The sequence below is a fragment of the Pongo abelii genome, chromosome 7, assembly GCF_028885655.2.
Source record: "Pongo abelii isolate AG06213 chromosome 7, NHGRI_mPonAbe1-v2.0_pri, whole genome shotgun sequence".
NCBI lineage: Eukaryota > Metazoa > Chordata > Mammalia > Primates > Hominidae > Pongo > Pongo abelii.
The window spans coordinates 45,084,433-45,110,009 of record NC_071992.2 but is presented as its reverse complement, the minus strand read 5'-3'; the positions used below and the strand labels follow the sequence as shown (position 1 = coordinate 45,110,009).

General features: G+C 42.8%; 1 protein-coding gene across 1 annotated transcript in view; it reads right to left on the bottom strand.

The window, feature by feature from the left end:
- Nucleotides 1–3,256: 3,256 nt before the first annotated feature.
- Nucleotides 3,257–25,577, bottom strand: part of HOOK3 (hook microtubule tethering protein 3) — a 147,683-nt gene continuing 125,362 nt past the window's right edge. The window contains exons 23-24 of the mRNA XM_054561529.2: nt 3,531–3,652; nt 3,257–3,357 (exon numbers count right to left, since the gene is read on the bottom strand). Of these exons, the coding sequence (XP_054417504.1) occupies nt 3,272–3,357; nt 3,531–3,652 (208 nt within the window). The 3' untranslated portion in view covers nt 3,257–3,271. The remainder of the gene's footprint in view (nt 3,358–3,530; nt 3,653–25,577) is intronic.

The window sequence follows — 25,577 nt, the reverse complement described above, 5'->3', positions numbered from 1 at the left end:
GGCGTGAGTGACCGTGCCTGGCCAGATATATATATATATATATATATATATATATATATATATATATATATTTTTTTTTTTTTTTAAATGGTGCACTCACATGCATCAGAACACAGAACAACAGTACTGGCAACACATTGTAATAGCCACAGACCAGAAACAACCAACATGCTCATCAAGAGTACAATGTGGTATAGTCATATAATGGAATACTATGCAAAAATGAAACATATGAACTAAAGCTCATACACTAATAAGTGTGGTTAAAAGAAAATCATGGCTGGGCACAGTGGCTCACATCTGTAATCACAGCACTTTAGGAGGACAAAGCAGGAGGATCACATAAGGCCAGGAGTTTGAGACTAGCCTGGGCAACATAGCCAGACCCCTACTCTAAAAAAATACAAAAATTAGTTGGACGTGGTGACATGTGCCTGTAATCCCAGGTACTCAGGAAGCTGAGGTGGGAGGATCACTTGAGCTCAGGAAGTCAAGGCTACAATGAGCCATGATCACACCACTGCACTCCAGCCTGGGCAACAGAGTGAGAGCCTGTCTCAAAAAAATATAAAAAAAGAAAAAGACAGCCAGGTGCAGTGGCTCACACCTGTAATCCCAGCACTTTGGGAAGCCAAGGCAGGCGGATCACCTGAGGTCAGGAGTTTGAGACCAGCCTGGCCAACATGGTGAAACCCCGTGTCTACTAAAAATGCAAAAATTAGCTGGGCATGGTGGCGGGCGCCTGTAATCCCAGCTTTTTGGGAGGCTGAGGTACGAGAACTGCTTGAAGCCAGGAGACGGAGGAGGTTGCAGTGAGCCGAGATCACGCCACTGCACTCCAACCTGGGCAACAGAGCGAGACTCCGTCTCAAAAAAAAAAAAAAAGAAAAACACTTGTTTCCTCTACTCACAACACTTCTGACACCAAATGTGTGAGGTTTTCCTTCACGTTAAGCAATCCTCCAACCCTACTGACACCAGATGGGTAAACTACAATTTGGTTATGACACTAACTACCCTGAGCTAGTGGAGACCCCATAGGTTAAGGGCTCGGTCCCACAAGACTGTTCCCCCACTTCAGATGCCAGTCACAAGTCCCAGGTTATCACCTGAACTTCTGACAAACTGGCTATAAATCAGGGGTTCCCGCAACCCCACATTTGACAATTTGCTATAATGGCTCATAGAACGCAGGGAACCACATTACTTATGTTTACTGGTTTATTATAAAGGATATTACAAATGAGGTAATGTGAGGAGGTACATAGGGTGAGGTCTGGAAGGGTTCTGAGCATGGGAGCTGCTGTTCCCATGGAGTTTGGAGTCTGCTACCCTCTTGCATGTGGATGCATCCTTTCTCAGCAACCCTGAAGCTCTCTGAGCCTCTTCAGTTAGGGCTTTTATAGATGCTTCATTGCACAGGCCCAGTTGATTAAATCATTGGTCACTGGTGGTTGACTCAACCTCTAGCCCCTCTCCCATTCCCAGAGGTGGGGATGGCTGAAAGTTCCAATCCTCTAATCACATGCTTGGCTTCCCTGGTGTCTTAGTCCATTTAATGCTGTGATAAAGGAAAAGCTGAAGCTGGCTAATTTATAAGGAAAACAGGTTGACTTGGCTCATGGTTCTGCAGGCTGTGCAAGAAGCATTGTACCAGCATCTGCTTCTGGTGAGGGCCTCAGGCTGCTTCCAGTAATGGCAGAAGCTGAAGGGGAGTCATTGCTCAGAGATCACAGGGCGAGAGAGGAAGCAGGAGGCCGGGAGGGGCCCATCCCTTCCTAACAATCAGCTCTTGTGGAAATCAATAGAATGAGAAGTCACTCATTACTGAGAGGATGGCACCAAGCCATTCATAAGAAAAATCCACCCCATCACCCAAACACCTCCCATAGGCCCCACCTCCAACACTGAGAATTACATTTCAACATAAGATTTGGAGGGTCAGATATTCAAACCATAGCACATGGCAACCAGCCCCCGCCCTCCAAGAGTCAGTTCATTAGCATAAACTCAGGTTTGGTTGAAAGGGTTTGTCATGAATAACAAAAGACATGGACAGACATGGTGGCTCACACCTGTAATCCTAACACTTTGGTAGGCCAAGGCGGGTGGATCATCTGTGGTCAGGAGTTCAAGACCAGCCTGGCCAACATGGTGAAACCCGGTCTCTACTAAAAGTACAAAAATTAGCTGAGCGTGGTGGTGCATGCCTGTAATTCCAGCTACTCGGGAGGCTGAGACAGGAGAATCGCGTGAACCTGGGAGGTGGAAGTTGCAGTGAGCCAAGATCGTGCCACTGCACTCCAGCCTGAGAACAGAGGGAGACTCCATCTCAAAAAAAAAAAAAAAAAAAGACCTTCGTTTCACCCTTCATCTTTATCACTTAGGAATTAAAAGAATTATAGGTAGGCTCTCTGGCCAGGAGCTGGAGATAAAGACCAAAGTACATATTTATTATATCACAAAACCACAGTTGTATAAACAAAGTGCTGAGCAAAAGAAATCACAGTATATAATTCTATGTACATAGAGTTTAGTAACAGGCAAAATTACAGCCTATTGTTTTTACTTAAAGATAAAACTAAACAAATAAAGAAAATCGTTACCATAGAACTCAGACTAGTAGGTACCTCTAGGGGAGGAGAGGAGGTTATGGTTAAGAAGGGACATGTGTAGGGATCCCAGGGTGCTTGCAATGTTTGATTTTCTGCCTTGATCACAGTGACACTGGTGTTCACTAGATCAGTAACACAGGGAGAAACGTGGAATTCTGCGTTCCCAAGTTTCATGTATGTTGAATGCATTCCAGGTAAAGGTTTTATGCTAGGTTAATTTGAAAGTGATCACTTTTCTAGAAAATTGCATAAAAGCTGTACTTCACTAAAAAAAATTGTCTGTTACTAAAAAAAAAATCTATAACTCACTTTTCATAAAGGCTGTTTGAAATTCTGTAAGGGAAGAAATGTGACTTTAGCTTTATGAAGGCAGCTTGCTTCTTTCTGTCTAAACACTCTGGAGACAAATGTTGAAATATATTGGCCAAACACAATGTGTACCTTGGTCTCCTCCACAGAAACAGATAGTTTTTAATGACTGCATGATATTTCTTTTAGATATTGTGCTTTATATAGTAGTTAATAGTTATATAGCAGTTACAGGCTCACAAGTTTGAGACCAGCCTGTGCAACCCCATTGCTACAAAAAAAAAATTAGCTGGGCATGGTGTCACGTGCTTCTGGTCCCAGCTACTCAGGAGGTTGAGGCAGGACGATCACTTGAGCCGAGGAAGTTGAGGCTTCAGTAAGCCATGATTGTGCCACTGCACTCCAGCCTGGGCAACAGAGGGAGACCCTGGATCTAAAAAATAATAATGTTGGCTGGGCACAATTGCTCACACCTGTAATCCCAGCTCTTTGGGAGGCCGGGGTAGGTGGATCACGAGGTTAGGAGTTTGAGACCAGCCTGGCCAAGGTGGTGAAAACCCACCTCTACTAAAAATACAAAAATTAGCAGGAAGTGGTGGCACGCACCTGTAATCCCAGCTAATCGGGAGGCTGAGGCAGGAGAATCGTTTGAACCCGGGAGGCAGAGGTTGCAGTGAGCCGAGATCGTGTCATTGCACTCCAGCCTGGGTGACAAGATGAGACTCCATCTCAAAAATAATAATAATAATGTTAATAATGAAAAATAATCTATTGTTGAATGTTTAACATTGTTTCGAATTTCTCACTTGGAATGTTTCATTCATGAATATCTTCATATTAATAAATGTATCTAATAAACATTCATTTTGTGACCATTGTGGACTACTATTCTCAACAGTGGTGATATAGCAGTGAAAACAAAATTTATAACAACAACAAAACAACTCTGCTCTTACGGTATTTTTATTCTAGTGAGGGAGATAAAGAAGATAAACGTGTAATAGTTGTTGAATATTATCTAGTGATAAGTGCTAGGGAGGAAAAGCAGGGAAGTGTAGGGATGGATTATAAGTGATAGCTCATCACTAGGGGGAAGTCCTCATTAAGGAGGTGACAGTCAAATAAAGATTTGAGGAATATGAAAGAGCAAGCCCACGTGGAGATCTTCTAGACCATTCCTGGCAGAAGTCCAAAGATACTGAGCAGGGAGAGTCTGGTGCATCTGTGGATCTAGGCGGCCAGTGTGGCTGGAATGGAGTGACCAGATGGGAGGGTGGGAGGAAGTGAGTTCAGAGATGGAGGTGGAGCACATCACAGGGTCTTACTGCCACCCAGGCTGGAGTGTAGTGGTGCAATCATAGCTCACTGCAGCCTTGAACTCCTGGGCTCAAGCAATCTTCCCACTTCAGCCTCCCAAGTAGGTGGAACTACAGGTGTCTGGCATCATGCCTGGCTGATTTTTTTTTTTTAATTTTTGTAAAGAGAGTATCTTGCTATGTTTCCCAGGCTGGTTTCAATGTTCGTAAAGACAGAATCTTGCTATGTTGCCCAGGCTGGGCTCAAGCAGTCCTCCTGACTTGGCCTCCCAAAGTGCTGGGATTACAGGCATGAGCCATTGTGCCTGGCCTGACATAAATTTTGAAATCAACAAGTATAAGCCCTTTATATTTACTTTTTATAATGGAAAATTTCAATCTACACAAACATAGGGGAAATAATTCAATAAACCCTCATATCCTCTCAGCCAAGTACCAAAACAATCATCAACTCAAGGATATTGATTTCAATACTTTTCTCTCTTTTTTTTTTCTTTTTTTTTTTTTTTGAGACAGAGTCTCACTCTGTCGTCCTGGCTGGAGTGCAGTGATGCGATCTCGGCTCACTGCAACCTCTGCCTCCTGGGTTCAAGTGATTCTCCTGCCTCAGCCTCCCAGGTAGCTGGGATTACAGGCATGAGCCACCAGACCCGGCTAATTTTTGTATTTTTAGTAGAGACAGGGTTTCACTATATTGGCCAGGCTGGTCTCAAATGGCTAACCTCAAGTGATCCACCTGTCTCGGCCTCCCAAAGTCCTGGGATTACAGGCGTGAGCCACTGCGCTCAGCCCCAATACTCTTCTCTTAATCTCTCACCCTACAGAAATATTTTGAAGCAAATTCAAGATATCATATAACATCATTATAATATAAAAAATATAACTATCATTATCCTGCCTACAAAATTGACAATAAAGATTTCTGTGGCCGGGCATGGTGGCTCATGCCTGTAATCCTAGCACTTTGCGGGGCTGAGGCAGGCAGGTCACCTGAAGTCAGGAGTTCAAGACCAGCCTGACCAACATGGTGAAACCCGTCTCTACTAAAAATACAAAAATTAGCTGGGCATGGTGGCACGCACCTGTAATCCCAGCAACTCAGGAGGCTGAGGCAGGAGAATCGCTTGAACCCAGGAGGCGGAGGTTGCAGTGAGCAGAGATGGTGCCACTGCACTCTAGCCTGGGCAGCAGAGCAAGACTCTGTCTCAAAAAAAAAGAAAAAGAAGTTTTCTGCTACTGCCAAGATGGAGTAACAGGGATCTCCCACCTGAAACAACTAAGACAGCAGGACCAAAAAAATGAGACAACAGTTCTCATCAGGACATCAGGAAAATAAGAACCATAAACTCTAAGCATGTGAAACAAAAAAGATGAATCCTGGCCAGGCACGGTGGCTCACATCTATAATCCCAGCACTTTGGGAGGCTGAGGTAGGTGGATCACAAGGTCAGGAGGTTGAGATCATCCTGGCCAACATGGTGAAACCCCGTCTCTACTAAAAATACAAAAATTAGCCAGGTGTCGCGGCATGCACCTGTAGTCCCAGCTACTCAGGAGGCTGAGGCAGGAAAATTGCTTGAACCCGGGAGGCAGAGGTTGCAGTGAGCCAAGATCGCGCCACTGCACTCCAGCCTGGGCGACAGAGCAAAACTCTGTCTCAAAAAAAAAAAAGAAAAAAAGAATCCTGCAATTGCCTTAGCTTATAGCTTATGAAAAAAATTCTAGGGGCTGGGTGTAGCCCCTGTCTCTACAGAGTTTCAAAAAATACAAAAATACAAAAATCACCCAGATGTGGTGGTGCGTGCCTGTAGTTCCAGCTACTCAGGAGGCTGAGGCAGGAGAATCACTTGAACCCAGGAGGCAGATGTTGCAGTAAGCTGAGATCGCACCACTGCACTCCAGCCTGGGCAATAGAGCGAGACTCTGTCTAAAAAAAAAAAAAAATGTGCAGGCCATGATGTAGAGGGCAGAGCACAATGGCCCCTCCACAATTGAAGAGGCAGTGCTGGACAATTGAGGAAGCCAGTGTCGCTACTTTTTACAGGGGAGGATACCTGAAGGAGACAGATACAGAGAGAAAATTCTGAAGACCTGCTGAGGGTCGCCCTCAAGTATTCAGTTGCGTAACTATCAGTGTATGTATTGGAGGAATAACTAAGGATGGAGAAAGGATCACACAAAGGATTAGATGCGAGAATTCCTGAAGCTCACACACGGTCACAAATACTGCCTGCTCAGATGGATTGCTTGGGCCCAGGAGTTTGAGGCTGCAGTCAGCTATGATCATGCCATGGCACTCCAGCCTGGGTGACAGAGCAAGACTCTGTCTTTAAAACAACAACAACAACAACAATAAAAACGAGAAAAGAAATACTGCCCGTTTTAACCACCTACAGTGAGAAATCTTAAAATTCACAGAGTATCAGGTAGAGTACTCAACAGGGTCTTCCCTTAGTTGTGGGGTGAAATTATCCCAAATGTAGACATGGTTGGGCAAGACCCAAAGGGATCAGTCTGCTTTCAATTAACCTAACTGTACCCTATTAAAAAGTTCAAGAATTATTTTGGGAATAGAAAGATATTCATCACCCAATAAAATAAAGTTCACAATTTCTGGCATCCGATTTAAAGTTTCCAGGCACACAAAGAAGTGGGAAAATTTGACTCATTATGAGGAGGAAAAAATTATATCTATCAAAACCAACCCGGAACTGACACAAACATTACAATCAACAGACATGGGCACTAAGAGTTGTAACTGTGTTCTTATGATCAAGAAGCTAGCAGAAATATTCCACATGTTAAGCAGAGACATGGAAGATGTCAATAAAAAAAAAAATTTAACCTCTAGAGATTCAAAAATACACTGGATGGCATTAGCAGCAGATTAGACATTCTAGAGAAAAAGACTCGTGAATCTGAAGACACTAATAGAAATTATCCAAAATGAAACTGAGAGAAAAGACTGGAAAGAGATCCACAGAGCATCCGTGAGCTGTCAGACACCCTTAGCTCACTAATATCTGTGTAACTAGAGTTCTCAGAGAGGAGCAGAAGGATAGAAAAAAATATTTGGAGACATAATGGCTGCAGTTTTTCCAAATTGGAGAAAAATTATAAACCTACAAAGAAAGTTCAAAGAAGCCCAAGCACAAGAAATGTTCAAAAAAATACATGACAAATCAAAATCAAATTGCTCAAAAGCAGTGAAAAAGAGAAAATCTTAAAATCCACCAAAGAAGAAGACACATTAGATATGGAAGAACAAATCTGGCTGGGCAAGATGGCTCACGCCTGTAATCCCAGCACTTTGGGAGGCCGAGGCGGGTGGATCACCTGAGGTCAGGAGTTTGAGACCAGCCTGGCCATTATGGTGAAACTCTGTCTCTACTAAAAATACAAAAATTAGGCCGAGCGCAGTGGCTCACGCCTGTAATCCCAGCACTTTGGGAGGCTGAGGCGGGTGGATCACCTGACGTCGGGAGTTCAAGACCAGCCTGACCAACATGGAGAAACCCCATCTCTACTAAAAATACAAAAAAAGAAAATTAGCCAGGTGTGGTGGCGCATGCCTGTAATCCCAGCTACTCAGGAGGCTGAGGCAGGAGAATCGCTTGAACCCCAGAGGCAGAGGTTGTGGTGAGCTGAGATAGTGCCATTGCACTCCAGCCTGGGCAACAAGAGCGAAACTTTCTCTCTCAAATTAAAAAAAAAATACAAAAATTAGCCATGTGTGGTGGCATATGCCTATAATCCCAGCTATTTGGGAGGCTGAGGCGGGAGAATCGCTTGAACCCAGGAGGTGGAGGATGCGGTGAGCCAAGATCGCACATTGCACTCCAGCTTGGACAACAAGAGTGAAACTCCATCTCAGAAAGAAAAAAAAAATTAGCCAGGCATAGTGGTGGGCGCCTGTAATTCCAGCTACTCAGGAGACTGAGGCAGGAGAATCGCTTGAATCCGGAAGGTGGAGGTTGCAGTGAGCCGAGATCGCGCCACTGCACTCCAGCCTGAGTGACAGAGTAAGACTCTATCACAAAACAAAAACAAAAACAAAACAAAACAAAAACCTACAGATAACAGCAGATTCTCACTGGAAGCTGCAGTAGGCAGTCTTGCAGATGGTCCCTAAGGAGCCCACCTCTTGGAATTCATACCCTTGTAAAGTCCCCTCCACTCGAGTGTGGGCTGACCTCATGACCAGCTTCTAATGAATAGAATATGGCAAAAGTGGCCAGACCTGTAGTCCCTACTACTTGGGAGGCTGATGTGGGAGGATCACTTTAGCCCAGGAGTTCGAGGCTGCAGGGAGTTATGATCATGCCCTGAACTCCAGTCTGGGTGATGGAGTGAGACTCTGTCTCAAAAAAGAAAAAAAAAAAGGCAAAAGTGATAGCATGCCACCCTGAGATTACAAGACTGTGACCTCCACCATGTTTGCCCCCCTGCTCCTGCCCTTACATCTCTAGGAGCCCTCATTTTGAGGGAAGCAAATGGCCATGTTGCGAACTGCACTATGGAGAGGCCAATGTGGCAGGAAACTGACATATCTGGCCAGTAGTTGGTAAGGACCTGAAGTGTGCCAACAGTGATGTCAGTGAACTTGGAAGCAGATCTTCCCTTCGCCCAGCTGTTTTTTTTTGTTTTTTTTGTTTTTTTTGGTTTTTTTTGCGGGTCTCCCTCTGTCGCTCAGGCTGGAGTGCACTGGTGCGATCTCAGCTCACTGCTGCCTCTCCCTCTCGGGTTCAGGTGATCCTCCTGCCTTAGCCTCCCCAGTAGCTGAGACTATAGGCATGCACCATCATGCCTGGTTTTTAAATTTTTTATAGAGATGGGGTTTTCGCTATGTTGGCCAGGCTGGTCTGAAACTTCTGGGCTCAAGAGATCCTCCCACCTTGGCCTCCTAAAGTGCTGGGATTGGCCTGGCACAGTGGCTCACACATGTAATCCCAGCACGTTGGGAGGCCAAAGTGGGCGAATCACCTGAGGTCAGGAGTTCGAGACCAGCCAGACCAACGTGGTGAAACCCCACCTAAATAAAAATACAAAATTAGCTGGACGTGGAGTTGGGTGCCTGTAATCCCAGCTACTTGGGAGGCTGCAGCAGGAGAATCGCTTGGACCCAGGAGGCGGAGGTTGCAGTGAGCCGAGATGGTGCCACTGCACTCCAGCCTGGGCAACAAGGACGAAACTCCGTCTCAAAAAAATAAATACAGTGCTGGGATTAGAGGAGTGAGCCATTCTACCTGGCTGTTTTTTTGTTTTTGTTTTTTTCTCATTATCAAAAGTCAGTAATATTTTTGTATATTTCCTCCTAAGAGGTTTTTTAACACAAATTTTTACATGGTGATAATCAGGTTTTATATACAATTTTGCATCCTACTTGTCCCTTGACATATCCCCATGTTATTTATTGTAAATATAACATCCCATCAGGAGGGACATACTAAATTTTATTTAACTATTTATTGCTGGACATGGAGATTTTTTTTATTTTTCTCTATATAATATGACATGCCCCTTTATCCATACAAGATTTTTCTGCAGGTAGGATTACTTCTTTGGGCTACTGAATTTTTTTTAAGGCTTTGACACATATTGCCAAGTTACTTTTTCAAAGAGGTTGTACCAAGGCACCAGAGTGGCAGTTGTGTTGAACATGCCTGGTACCAAAGTTGTAGACACCCTTGCAGGAGTAGAGGAGTGTGAGTGAAGGTAATTTGCTTAATTCATCTTGTACTCTATTTAAGGTCTTCCCTCATTCTGTTTTTTTTTTTTTTTTTTTGAGACCAAATCTCCCTTGTCGCCCAGGCTGGAGTACAATGGTGTGATCTCTGCTCACTGCAACCTCCGCCTCTGGGGTTCAAGAAATTCTTCCTGCCTCAGCCACCCAAGTAGCTGGGATTACAGGCATCTGTCACCACGCCCGGCTAATTTTTTGTATTTTTAGTAGTGATGGGGTTTCACCATGTTGGCCAGGTTGGTCTTGAAGTCCTGACTTCAGGTGATCTGACTGCCTCGACCTCCCAAAACTGCTGGGATTACAGGCATGAGCCACCATGCCCAGCTGGTCTTCCCTCATTCTTATGTGATATTTTAATGACAGTATAACACATATATAGAAAAATACAAATTGTTAGTCAATAGCTACACCAATGATCATAAACAAGACACTCTCATGACACCAACGTCTGCACCAAATTACAGAATATTCCCACCGACCAAGCTGTCCTTGTGTCCCCTCCCAGGCACTCCCCCAAGGGTAATTATGTTTTGCCCTTTTTTGAACTTTATATGTGTAGACCATGCTGTATCCATTTTTGTGTCTGGCTTTTGTTCAATACTGTATCTACCAGAGTCAACTGTGTTGTATGTAATAGCAGTTCATTTGCTGTCACTGCTAAGTAGTGTTCTATTTTATGGATGTGCCACAACCTCTTTGTCAATTTTACTTTAATGGATATATGAGTGGTCTCCAGTTTTGACTCTTATATACAGTGCTACTGTGAACATGCTAGTATATGAGCTTTAGTGAACACACGCATGCTTTTCTGTTGGGCATATATGTAGGAGTGAAGTGGCTGGGTCATGGGGGATATGTGTTTTCAGCTTCCTGCTCCAATTTTTTTTTTTTTTTTTTTTTTTTGACACGGAGTCTGGCTCTGTCGCCCAGACTGGAGGGCAGTGGCTCAATCTCGGCTCACTGCAAGCTCCGCCTCCCGGGTTCACGCCATTCTCCTGCCTCAGCCTCCCGAGTAGCTGGGACTACAGGCGCCCGCCACTACGCCCGGCTAATTTTTTGTATTTTTAGTAGAGACGAGGTTTCACCGTGTTAGCCAGGATGGTCTTGATCTCCTGACCTCATGATCCGCCCGCCTCGACCTCTCAAAGTGCTGGGATTACTGGCGTGAGCCACCGCGCCCAGCCTCCTGCTCCAATTTTTAATGGATCATCCTCAGTTGAAAGGAGATGGAGGTTCAGCAGCAATGATCGCATTGAGGAGTTGGGAATTCTGATCCCCAAGGCCTATGACTCATGGGGGAGGTTAGGGGTCTGGGAGTGGGTGGCAGCTGGCAAGTATTATCTGTCCCTAGCCCCATGCTAGTTGCTAGGGGGAAGCGATGGGAAGAGAGTCCCTTCTAGGAATCCACCGGAGAAAGTAAGATCCTAGTCCAGTTTTGAGATGACTACAGCCAGGACAGGCACCTGGATTGCAGCTCTGTGAGAAAGTTTGAGCCGGAGGGACCAGCTGAGCAGCGTCTGCATTCCCGAGCCACAGAAACTGTGAGCCAATAAATGTGTGTTCTTTTATGTGGCCAACTTGGGGATTAATTTCTTTTTGGTTGTTGTTTTTTGAGACGGAGTCTCACTCTGTCGCCCAGGCTAGAGTGCAGCAGCATGATCTCAGCTCACTGCAACCTCCGCCTCCCGGATTCAAGCAATTCTCCTGCCTCAGCCTCCCGAGTAGCTGGGACTACAGGCGCCAGCCACCACGCCCGGCTAATTTTTTGTATTTTTAGTAGAGACGGGGTTTCACCATGTTGGCCAGGATGGTCTAGGGCTCCTGACCACGTGATCCACCCGCCTCGGCCTCCCAAAGTGCTGGGATTACAGGTGTGTGCCACTGCGCCCGGCCGCAATTTCTTTCATAGCAATAGATAAATACAGAAGGCTAGGGGCCGGGCACGGTGGCTCACGCCTGTAATCCCAGCACTTTGGGAGGCTGAGGCGGGCGGATCACGAGGTCAGTAGATCAAGACCATCATGGCTAACATGGTGAAACCCCGTCTCTACTAAAAATACAAAAAATTAGCCGGGCGTAGTGGCGGGCGCCTGTAGTCCCAGCTACTCGGGAGGCTGAGGCAGGAGAATGGCGTGAACCCGGGAGGCGGAGCTTGCAGTGAGCCGAGATTGCGCCACTGCACTCCAGCCTGGGCGACAGAGCTAGACTCCGTCTCAAAAAAAAAAAAAGAAATACAGAAGGCCAGGAGCGGTGGCTCACGCCTATAATCCCGGCATTTTGAGAGGCCGAGGCAGGTGGCCCACCTGAGGTCAGGGGTTTGAGACCAGACTGGCCAACATGGCAAAACTCTGTCTCTACTAAAAATGCAAAATTAGCCGGGCATGGTGGCGCATGCCTGTAATCTAAGCTACTCGGGAGGCTGAGGCAGGAAAATCACTTGAACCCAGGAGGTGGAGGTTGCAGTGAGCTAAGATCACGCCACTGCAGTCCAGCCTGGGCGACAGACTGAGACTCCGTCTGAAAAGAAAGGGAAGGAAGGAAGGGAGGGAGGGAGGGAGGGAGGGAGGAAGGAAGGGAGGAAATATAGAAAAAATGCAAGGCCGAGGAAAGTAGAGCAACCTCTTTAAACAAGTGAAAGAAAACCCCCAGTGAAAATATGTTTCAAAAATGGTGGCAAAGTACTTTTCAAGTTATAGAAAAGCTGAAGGAATTCATCACCAGTAGACTTTCAGTACGAAATACGTTAAGGGACATCCTTCAAGCGGAAGGAAAATGATATGAAACAGAAATCTGGATCTACACAAAAGAAGGGCACCAGAAATTGTAACTGTATTGTAAAATATAATATTTTTATTCTTATGCAGTCCTCTTTAAAAGATAAGTGATTGCTTAAAGCAAAACAAGTGTATTATGGGTTTAAATAACAGTTGTAGATTCAAAATATAGTAGCATAAAGCATGGGCAGGAAGAATGAAGATATACTGTTGGAGGCTCTTACGCTACACTTGAAGAGGTACAATATCACTTGAAAGCAAACTGTGGTAAGTTAAACATGTAAACTATAAACCGTAAAGCAACCACTAAAACAACACAACAAAGAGTTATCACAAATATGTCAACAAATGAGATAAAATGGAATACTAAAAAGTACTCAATTATTCCAAAAGAAGGCAAAAAAAGAAAAAAGGAACAATGAACAGATAGAACAAATAGAAAACAAACAGCAAGACGGCAGATTTAAACTAGCCATACAAACAATTGCATTAAATGTAAATGGCCTAACACACGGATATGATTTGGATCTGTGTCTTTGACCAAATCTCGTATTGAATTGTAATCCCCAGTGTCACAAGTGGGGCCTAGAAGGAAGTGATTGGCTCGTGGGGGTGAATTTCTCATTAATGGTTTAGCACCATGCCCCTTGGTACTGCCCTCCAGGTAGATAGTGAGTTCTTGTGAGATATGATAACTTAAAAGTGGGTAGCATGGGGCCAGGTGCAGTGGCTCACCCCTGTAATCCCAGCACTTTGGGAGGCCTTGGCAGGCAGATCACCTAAGGCCAGCAGTTCGAGACCAGCCTGGTCAACATGGTGAAACCCTGTCTCTACTAAAAATACAAAAATAAGCCAGACATGGTAGTGGGCACCTGTAATCCCAGTTACTCGGGAGGCTGAGGCAGGAGAATTGCTTGAACCCGGGAGGTGGAGGTTGCAGTGAGCTAAGATTGTGCCACTGAACTCAAGCCTGGGTGACAGAGCAAAACTCTGTCTGAAAAAAAAAGAAAAAAGAAAAGAAAATATTCTGAACTGAATAAAAAGAAAAACGTAGTATATAAAAATATGCAAGATTTAGGTAAGGTAGTACTGAGAGGGTTTTTTTTTGTTTTGTTTTTGTTTTGAGACAGTCTCACTCTGTAGCCCAGATTGGAGTGCAGTGGCACGATCTCGGCTCACTGAAAATTCCACCTCCTGGTTTCAGGTGATTCTCCTGCCTCAGCCTCCTGAGTAGCTGAGATTACAGGCGCCCACCATCACACCCAGCTAATTTTTGTGTTTTTAGAAGAGACAGGGTTTCCCCATGTTGGCCAGGATGGTCTCGATCTCTTGACCTCGTGATCTGCCCGCCACGGCTTCCCAAAGTGCTGGGATTACAGGAGTGAGCCACCGCGCCCGGCCCAAAATTCCAACTTTTTAAAAATAGAAGTTGATGAGCTGATTAAAAAATTCATATGGCAAAGAACCCAAATAACAAAACAATTTTGAAAAGGAAAAGAAACTGGAGGACTCACACCATGTGACTTCAACATTTCTTGTAAAGCGACCACAATCAAGGTAGGGTGTTACTGGTGTCAAGATAGAAATACAGATCAATGGAACCAAAAAGGAATCCAGAAATAAATAGGCTTACACATTATACTCAATTGGTTTCCAACAAACATGTACAATGCAGTTCAGTGGAACAAATTTCCACTTTTCAACAAATGGTGCTGGAACAGTTTATATACCCACACACAAAATAAAAAGAAAGAAAAGAAACTTCAATCCATATTTTACACTATATACTAAAATTAAGCCGAAATGGGTAATAAACCTAAATGTAATATATAACATTATGAAACTTCTAAAAAAAAAAAAAAAGGAAATCTTTGTGACCTTAGGTTAGAAAAAGATTTCTTAGATCCAAGATGAAAATTAAGAAATTCTGCACTTTGAAAGACACACTACTAAGAAAATAGAAAGCCAAGCAACAGACTGGGAGAAAATGTATTGCACATCAATTATCTAATAAAGAATTTTTTTTTTCCCCGAGATGGAATGTTGCTGTCGCCCAGAGCTGGAGTGCAATGCCGTGATCTCGGCTCACTGTAATGTCCACCTCCCGGGTTCAAGCAATTCTCCTGCCTCAGTCTCTTGAGTAGCTGGGATTACAGGCATGTGCCACCACGCCTGGCTAATTTTGTATTTTTAGTAGAGATGGGGTTTCACCATGTTGGGCAGGCTGGTCGCTAACTCCTGACCTCGTGATCCACCCACTTCAGCCACCAAAAGTGCTGGGATTATAGGCATGAGCCACTGCATGCAGCCTTAAAGAACTTTCATCTAGAATACATACAGAACTTTCAAAATCAATAATAGAAAAATAAACCCAATAAAAATGGGAAACAATTTGAACAATAATTTCATCAAAAGATATATGTATGGCAAGTAAGAACATGAGATGTTCATCAAGAGGGATGAACATTAATACCACAAGATATCATTATATACTATTAGAGTGGCTAAAGTGAAACAGACTGACTGAATCAAAACCACAGTAATACCAGTTCACACCTGCTGGAATGACTAGAATAAAACAGATGGACCCAAGTATTGGCAAGGATGTGAAGGAGCTGAAAGTCTCCTACACTGCTGTGGGGAATGTAAAATATACAACCAGATCATAATATAGTTTGGCAGTTTGTAAAACATGGCTGGTGTGGTGGCTCATGCCTGTAATCCCAGCACTTCAGGAGGCCAAGGTGTATGGATTACCTGAAGTCAGGAGTTTGAGACCAGCCTGGCCAACATAGTAAGACTCTGTCTCTACTAAAAAAATACAAAAATTAGCCGAGTGCAGTGACGGCCTCTTGTTATCCCAGCTATTCAGGAGGCTGAGGCAGGAGAATCGCTTGAATCCGGGAAAAGGAGGTTGCAGTGAGCCAAGATCTCACCATTGCACTCCAGCCTGGGTGACATAGTTAAGCATAGGCTGGGCACAGTGGCTGAGGCCTGTAATCCCACAATTTTGGGAGGCTGAGGCGGGTGTATCACAAGGTCAGGAGATTGAGACCATCCTGCCAACATGGTGAAACCCCTTCTCTACTGAAAATACAAAAATTAGCTGGGCGTGGTGGCACATGCCTGTAATCCCAGCTATTCGGGAGGCCGAGGCAGGAGAATCACTTGAACCCAGCAGGCAGAGGTTGCAATGAGCTGAGATCGCACCACTGCACTCCAGCCTGGCAATAGAGCAAGACTCCATCTCAAAAAAAATAATTAAAAAAAAAAATTAAGCATATGACCTAGCCATTCCACTCCTAGGTGTTTACCCAAGAGAAATGAAAGCACATGTTCATAGGAATGCTTGTAAACAAACATTTAAAACAACTTTATTTGTAACAGCCCCAAAACTGGAAACAACTCAAACGTCTACCACAGGCAAATGCATAGATTGTGCATTCATAGTAGTACCCATGCAATGGATCCTACTCAGCAGTTAAAAGAAATGAACTATGGGTGTATACGGCATGGATAAATTTCCCTTTTTTTTTTTTTTTTTTGAGACGTAGTCTTGCTCTGTCACCCAGGCTGGAGTGCAGTGGCGTGATCTCGGCTCACTGCAAGCTCCGCCTCCCGGGTTCACACCGTTCTCCTGCCTCATCCTCCCGAGTAGCTGGGACTACAGGTGCCCGCCACCACACCTGGCTAATTTTTTGTATTTTTAGTAGAGACGGGGTTTCACCGTGTTAGCCAGGATGGTCTCGATCTCCTGACCTCGTGATCCGCCCTCCTCGGCCTCCCAAAGTGCTGGGATTACAGGCATGAGCCACCGCGCCTGGCTTGCATGGATGAATTTCAAAATAATTATGTTGAGTAAAAGAAGCCAGACAAAATGAGTACATACTATATGATTCCATTTACATAAAATTATAGACTATGCCAAATAATCTAGTGACAGAAAGCAGATAAATCATTGCCTGGAAATGGGGGTGAGTACATGGGAGCTTGGAGGGACTAGAGGAATGACAAAGCGGCCTGAGCAAACCTTAACTGGGAGTATGAACAGTTCATCACCACACACACGTGTATTCATATTTTGGACGATATCCTTAAAATATAGTCCCCCAAGCTGGGCGCGGTGGCTCACTTGTAATCCCAGGACTTTGGGAGGTTGAGGCAGGCAGATCCCTTGAGTTTAAGAGTTTTGAGACCAGCCTGGGCAACATGTGGAGACCCCATCTCTACCAAAAATACAACAATTAGCCAGGAGTGGTGGCACATGCCTGTAATCCCAGCTATTCAGGAGGCTGAGGCAGGAGAATCTCTTGAACCTGGGAGGTGGAGGTTGCAGTAAGCCGAGATCATGCCACTGGACTCCAGCCTGGGCAACAGAGTAAGACTCTGTCTCAAAAAAAAAAAAAAAAAAAAAAAAAGGGAGGGGGGTGGGCCAGGCGCAGTGGCTCAAGCCTGTAATCCCAGCACAGCACTTTGGAAGGCCGAGGTGGGCGGATCATGAGGTCAGGAGATGGAGACCATTCTGGCTACCCCAGTGAAACCCCGTCTCTCCTAAAAATACAAAAAAAATTAGTCAGGCATGGTGGCGGATGCCAGTACTCCCAGCTACTCCGGAGGCTGAGGCAGGAGAATGGTGTGAACCCAGGAGGCAGAGCTTGCAGTGAGCTGAGATCACACCACTGCACTCCAGCCTGGTCGACAGAGCAAGACTCCATCTCGGAAAAAATAAATAAATAAATAAGCCAGATGTGGTGGTGCACACCTATAGTCCTAACTACTCAGGAGGCTAAGGCAAGAGGATTGCTTGAGCCCAAGATTTTGAAGTTGCAGTGAGCAGTGTTTGTGCCACTGCACTCAGCTTGGGTGACAGAATGAGACCCTGTCTTATGAATAAATAAAGTCCCCCAAATTAGGCACCAGGGTACTTAACATTTTATATGTAACCTTTTTTTTTTTTTGAGACTGAGTCTCACTCTTGCCCAAGCTGGGATTCAATGGCGTGGTCTCGGCTCACTGCAACCTCCGCCTCCTGGTTTCAAGCGATTCTCCTACCTCAGCCTCCCAAGTAGCTGGGACTACAGGCGCGTGCCACCACACCCGGCTAATTTTTGTATTTTTAGTAGAGACGGGGTTTCACTATGTTGGCCAGGCTGGTCTCGAACTCCTGACCTTGTGATCCACCTGCCTCGGCCTCTCAAAGTGCTAGGATTACAGGTGTGAGCCACCGTGCCTGGCCGACATTTTATATATAACTTTTTTATAGCTTATGTTACATGCAATTAGATACCTACCAAAGAAGTATGAGTGTTACTTGTGGCTTCGAACCTACCAGATTTCTGTGTAGTTTCTACCTCAGGTTTTGTTCACACTGAAGTCATGTACCTGACTGTTGTGCACAGTGAACATGCTTGGCATAGAAATCAGAAAATGGGGAAAGATTTTACCTCAGAAGTATGGTCCTCATAGCAGACATTTTCCTTTGAGTCCAGAGTGGCAGCTGTGTAAGCTGGTCATCCTACCACTGAGAATTGCAGTGTATTCTGTCACCCCATGGACCTGGTCTTGTCCACGACAGTTTTGACAAATAAGAGATGTCATGCCATGTGGTTTCCAAAGCTGGGTATAAGAGGCTGGGAAGCATTCACCTGGGTCTCTTAGGACTCTTGCTCTAGGGAAAGCTGGCTGCGTGGAATAACTCACCTAGTCATTTTGTGAGAAAATCCAAACAAGTCCTGGCATGATGCTGTATGGAAATGTCCAATGCACCTTGGAGGTGCCATCCATATCAGCCTGGGTGCCAGCCATGTGGAAGAGCAAGTCTTCAGATGACTCTGGCCTCACATGTCATCTAACCTAACCACACCCAAATGGGAGATCCCATCTGAGAACAGCAGAGCCTGAGCCTGTCTCCAGACTCAGGAGGGATAATAATAGGTTGTTTGAAGACCCTAGGTTTTGGATTAGTTTGTGATACAGCAATAATCAGAACAGTAGCAAAAATGTATTTAAGGCAAACCTGGCAGATCTTTGGCTGGGGAACACTTCTTTTTACAGAGTTTTGCTCGGTTGCCCAAGCTGGAGTGCAATGGCACGATCTTGGCTCACTTGCAGCCTCGACCTCCTGGGCTCAAGTGATCCTCCTGCTGAGTAGCTGGGACTACATTTGTGCATCACCATAACTTCCATTGTGAACTTTAATGCTTAATTAATATGGGTATCTCCAAGCAAATGAGTAAAGAAAACTTGTATTTATTTTTCTGACATTAAAATGGGTACTATTTTGGCTAAATATATACGTTTTATTTTGCTGCTGACTTCACTTTGGAACAAGTTGATATTTAATGTAAATATAATCAACTTCCATTCTGCTACTACCATTTTAAATAACACCAAAGATGCCAGATTTCAATGACTAGGGGAGAGCTGGGGGAAAAGGATAAATTGTAAGGATCTAAGAAGGCAGGAAAAGTGCATGTATTGCCTAAATAGGGTAAGTTATCACAAAGAATACTATACTCTCTGTGGCAAAATCAATCACGGCAACGTGCTAGCTCTAGAGAGAAGCAGCCATGTTTCATTTTTATCCTCAAAGGCTAATCAGCTTACAAACATGTAATACCAGCCTAAATCAACATGAAATCTACCACCAGTACTGGAAAAAACCCAAATAATACTCCTGACTTAACGCTCACTGCAACCTCCGCCTCCCGGGTTCAGCAATTCTCCTGCCTCAGCCTCCCAAGTAGTTGGGACTACATGTGCATGCCACCATGCCCAGCTAATTTTTGGATTTATTTACTTACTTGCTTATTTATTTATTTATTTATTTATTGAGATGGAGTCTCGCTCTGTCACCCAGGCTGGAGTGCAGTGGTGCAATCTCGGCTCACTGCAACCTCCATCTCCTGGGTTTAAGTAATTCTCCAACCTCAGCCTCCTGAGTAGCTGGGATTACAGATGCGTGCTACCAAGCCCGGCTAATTTTTGCTTTTTTAGCAGGGACGGGGTTTCACCACATTGGCCAGGCTGGTCTTGAACTCCTGACCTCAGGTAATCTGCCAGCCTCGGCCTCCCAAAGTGTTGGGATTACAGGCATGAACCACCGCACCCGGCCAATTGTATTTTTAGTAGAGATGGGGTTTCACCGTGTTGGCCAGGCTGGTCTTGAACGCCTGACCTCAGGTGATCTGCCTGTCTTGGCTTCCCAAAGTGCTGGGATTACAGGCATGTGCCACCGCTCCCAGCCAGTGACATAATCTTTAAATTGATAGGACATAATGGCAAGTCTCAAAGGTGAGTAGAAGAATATCACCAATTATGAAGTACATTTGTCAGAGTTTAAGAGCAGAAAAAAGAAATCTAGGCTGAATTTTTATACAAGTCTTTATTTACAACTTGTTTAACAACTGTACACTTTTTGCAGCCTTGAAAACATTTTTGTACTTGAATGGGAAAATATAGTTTGACCAAATCTTAACTTTATTCTTCATATACATATACATATATTATATGCATACATATAAACACATACATATAATTAATACCATAATAAGTTGGCAGTCGTAAAATTAAAATGAGTAAGTGATATCAAAAGGAAATACAAGATTTCAAAAACACGAAAAATCCATCTTCTGGTGGTTTCCTGGACTTTATGTTTTTGTGATTTTAGTTGAAATTTCTTACTGAGGCTCTTTAACAAGTCATTCACCTCAGAAAAACAGCAAGAAAACCCACCAATCTCAACACACAGTAAATGGATGGAAAACTCAGTAAACAGGTGGAAAAATGCTTGGACATCATTATGTACAACACTGCTAAATCTGTATTTCATTTTTGAAGTGAGAAGTTCCAAGTCCGATGTGGACATCGTTTTTGGATTATAATGACAAAGAATGAAATTGTGAAAAATGTAAATTCAATACTCAATCAGAAATAAGAATATACCTAGCAATATCCTTTTTGCAAAGACTAAATGCACGGTGGATTACTACAATGTCAAATATGAAACTAACAACAATTCACAGAACAATCAATAGTACTTAAGACATGAATATAAGGCTTCAGAGGTGGGGCTGTACTCAATACAACTCCAGCTCCAATGTACTAAGGTTTCACCCAGCTCATCTAAAAAGTTTTAAAAATACTACAGGGGAAAAAAAAGCCTCTTTCTATCCCCAAGTTTTTTGATATAATTTATTAATCAAACTAAGGCAAATTATTATAGATATGTTTGAATTTTACTATTCATTTCATAATCAAAAATTGAGTGTTGTAAATGGTGGGCAATTGTCAAAACATGAAAACTGCAAAACAAGATAAACCTAGAAATTATTTTCTAAGTACAAAGCATTCTGAATTACACAGAACCTGTAAACAGCAAAGTTCATGACAGCGATGATATTTTAGTACATTTGAATTATAAATAACTAAGGCTGTTAAAAAACAAAAGATTTGGGCCGGGCGCAGTGGCTCATGCCTGTAATTCCAGCACTTTGGGAGGCCAACGCGGGCAGATCACGAGATCAAGATATCGAGATCATCCTGGCCAACAAGGTGAAACCCTGTCTCTACTAAAAATACAAAAATTAGCTGGATGTGGTGGCGTGTGCCTGTAGTCCCAGTTACTTGGGAGGCTGAGGCAGGAGAATAGCTTGAACCCGGGAGGCGGAGGTTGCAGTGAGGCGAGATCGTGCCACTGCTCCAGCCTGGTGACAGAGCAAGACTCCGTCTCAAAAAAAAAAAATAAATAAATAAAAGATTGCTGTTAAAGATATTAAAAGGCCCCAAATCACTGATTGGCATTTGTGTACAGTCATTTCTTGTATTTAGAGTAAAATGCTATTTCTTATTTCAAGCACATTGAAAACGTCCCTTAACTAATATGAGTCGCTACAGAACACATACTAAAGTAGGTCACCAAGAAGATAATAAACCGAAGTCACACCACTTACTCATCTGTACTTGAACTAAATAAGAATTTCATCATAACTTGCTTGCAATTCAACACTGCTGGATCAAGTCTGTTGCTTGATTACAAAAATTTAAAGAGAAAGAAGAAAGCATCAAGACTTCTTAACAAAATAATTCTAAGCAACAAGCTGACTCAAAAGGATTATGGTTAGTCCCTTAATTCCATTAAAAAATTTAGACATGTTACTATAGATCCATTTAGTTATGTTAAGCACTTTAGTAACAGGCCAAGTAAATTAATACATATTTTTAAATGTTTTCATTAGCTAAGTCACTGGAATAGTAAATCCCTCATACATAAAACTTAATTTGATTCATAATACAAGTTAATGAGAGCAGGAAGCTATGAAGATAAACAAAAAAATTGTTTGCATCTTGATGTACCTTTGAGGTGGACTTTCAGGGGAAATGTTTAAGGGACAGAAACAAAAAAAAAACTGTTGGCAATGTTCATTAGATCTATATAAATTTAAAAGGAAGGATATCATGAAATGTATCAATCTTTATTTGAAATAAGCATTCATATCAATTTGCCTGATAAATGTTAACTATATAACATCAGTTTATATTATATATTTTTTAGAGACGGCGGTCTTGCTTTGCCACCCAGGCTGGAGTGCAGTCAGGTGTGATCAGACCTTAGTGCAGCCTGAACCTCCTGGGCTTAAGCGATCCTCCTGCCTCGACCTCTGGAGTAGCTGGGACTACAGGCATAAGCTACCATGCCCAGCTAATATCAATTTAAAAAGAGTACATAAAAAGGGAAAAAACACTGAAGATATTAAGAAATGATTTATAAAATGATTTTATCACTTGAAAAATAAAGTATTGAGAATCTGTTCTTAGAAAAATATATACTGAAGACTAGCTTAAAGGAAAGGGGTTTTGATTTTTTCCAAGGTCTTTAAAAAGAATTAGTATTAATTTTTATAAGAGAAAAACTTTCTCTAAATATGGTGGTAAAATCTCAGAGTTGTCATAAGTTACTTCACTGCCTTTATTTTGTCCTTATTTTCTCGCTGGGCAATAAAAGTGCTGTTGAATAGCATTTTCGGCAATACTGGAAATGTTCTATACCTGTATTGTCTGATAGGTAACCACTATCCACATGTGACTGTGGAACACTTGAAATGTGGCTAGGCCACTGAGAAACTATAGTTTTAATTTTACTTAATTTTAACGTCACATGTGGCTACTGAATAATCTACTCTTGTCTAGGTTAACAAGAAGACAATGGAAGTTAAGATACTTAGAGACTTAATCATTCAACAATTAATTAGTGGAAGATATTCAGAACACTGTATTTCGTCCTTATGTGTTATGTCTCACTTTTAATTTTTTAATTTGGGGGAGAAAAAAAGCAGTCCTTTCCCTCAAAGGCCAGGGTCTAGACTTCTCTATTCCAGCGTTGCTCTCTTCTAGATGAGCTGCTTATGCAAAGCATGTCAGTAGAACAGGGGGTAAGGTAGAAGAGAAACGTTTTGTACTTTAAAAGCACGTCTCTCATCTACAAACAGAACAAAACAAATGACAGAATGTTCTCATAAGCAAATCTCTCTATTCTTTGGCAGTAATTGTGTCCATATTTACGTAACATAATAAACAAGTATTTCAGTATTTTTGAACTATGATTTGAATATTAATATACTCAAGTTACAAATGTAGAAGTCCTGGCTCCTAAAGAAAGTCTCTTGGTAGACAAGTTGAAAACTTTGCTATATACGAATGTCAGAAAACGGCCAAGTTCACTGCGCATGGTGGCTCACGCCTATAATCCCAGCACTTTGGGAGGCCGAGGCGGGTGGATTACCTGAGGTCAGGAGTTCAAAACCAGCCTAGCCAATATGGCGAAACCCTGTCTTTACCAAAAATACAAAAATTAGTTGGGCGTGGTGGCGGGCACCTATAATCCTAGCTACTCGGGAGACTGAGGTGGGAGAATCACTTGAAACCGGGAGGTGGAGGCTGCAGTGAGCCGAGATTGTGCCACTGCACTCCAGCCTGGGCAACAGAGTGAGACTCCATCTCAAAAGAAAAAAAAAAAAAGAGAACAGCCAAGTTCATAAAACCTATCTGTTACAGGGGAACTCAGAATGCTTTTGCAGCCTGCCATCTTCAGTGCCTGCCTTTCCAGTCACCTCTTCCCCACCATTTTCCTGATCCTCCAACTTGACAGCTCCTGAAACTTGGCTTTCCTGTCTTTTAGGTACATGCAGTGACGGAGGCACTGCTGAAGTTAGGGGCAATCTGCAGGTTTGTGTTTCAGGAGGCAGGCAAACCAAAGGTAAGAACATCTTCTGATTAACTGTAAGATGGGAAAATTTTTATGAATACAACTTCAGAAAGCATCAAGTTTCAAGGGTGTTTGCGTTTGAAAGGATTTGGCTTCTAAGTATTACATTATAAAAGAGTCTTCTTAAGGAGACATGTAAAAAGTAACTCATACCCAGTAGCTCCAACCCAGCTTCCAACAGATTTCTAGACTTAGACCTTTAGATTCCTGACTCTAAGATAACAGAAAATGCCAGAAAGGTAGAGGGGAAGAGGGAAAATAATGATCTAATATTAGTAAAGTGCTACAAATTTTGCAGTAAAATATACTACATAAATGACTAGAAGTAACAGTAAATAATATTAAGATACTATATAAAGACTATATATTAAGACACTAAATAAAATACACACACTATAGAATGTACATGGAGTAATCACCACCCATGGGTTGACAAATACACAACCCATGGTTGTGTATTTGTCACAACCATGAATAAACACAAGTCCTTTTTATTAATTTTACAACATAACTGCTAAAGTAATTATTTTCCTTCATCAAGTTAGTTACCACTCAAGTGATAACGCCTACCTGGAAGTCTCCCATGTTAAAGCCTCAACATGCTTTGGTAGTCTTCTTTCTCTCAAGTAGGAATTGCTTTTCTCATGATACCTAATTCCTCCTCTAAGCTCTAAGTAGATATATAATTCGGATTTGATAGCCCCATGGGTCCAAACTTTGAGGCCGTGGACACCTCTGATTTCACCTTTATCAGGTACATAATGGCGCAATGTTGAATATACTTTAAAAATGTCTATTTTTGCCTTCATTTAAAACAAAACTGTGTGGGGCTACTGTGTGTAAATAAGAAGGACATAAAACTGAGCCTATGGCTTGGAAACTAGATAAGGCAGATCTAGATAACACCAAGTTGGTCACGATCTTCAGCCACCGCAGATTTCTTCTCATCTCATCAAATCATAGTATCCTTGGCGACCTAAAATCACTTTCTCAGCTTCAGTAATAGCCAAACAGTCTCAAAATGAAAATAAGTGTTTTTCCCTTTACTAATAAACATATACAACTACATTATGCACCTAGTTAATACTCAATGAAGGGAAGGACAATTAGAAAATAAATTAGATATTTGTTTACTCTTTTACTGAATAATCATGTAATACAGAGGATTTTAGGCAAACTATTGCTTTGGGAACATCTGTTTAGATAATGCAAGTTTTCATTGTATTAGGACTTCCCTCTGCCTGCATATTTGTTTATAATTAGGCTATTTCTTATCCCAGTGATCCACTCCATTTTCTAGGAATGAATTTGCCTTAATAGCCTTCCATTACGTTCTTAGGTTTCTATACTCATGCAAACACACACAGCATGCAAACCAAGTCTTACAGAGTATTACTGGAAATTATAAGAAAACAGAAAACTTCTGAAGAGATATCACGTAATTCCTGATCTGTATCTATATATTTATCTATCATAGGAAAACATTTATAACCCCCCACAATCACCAAAACTCATATACTTGCCATAATTAGGTTCAGGTCTCTTGTTTCTCAAACG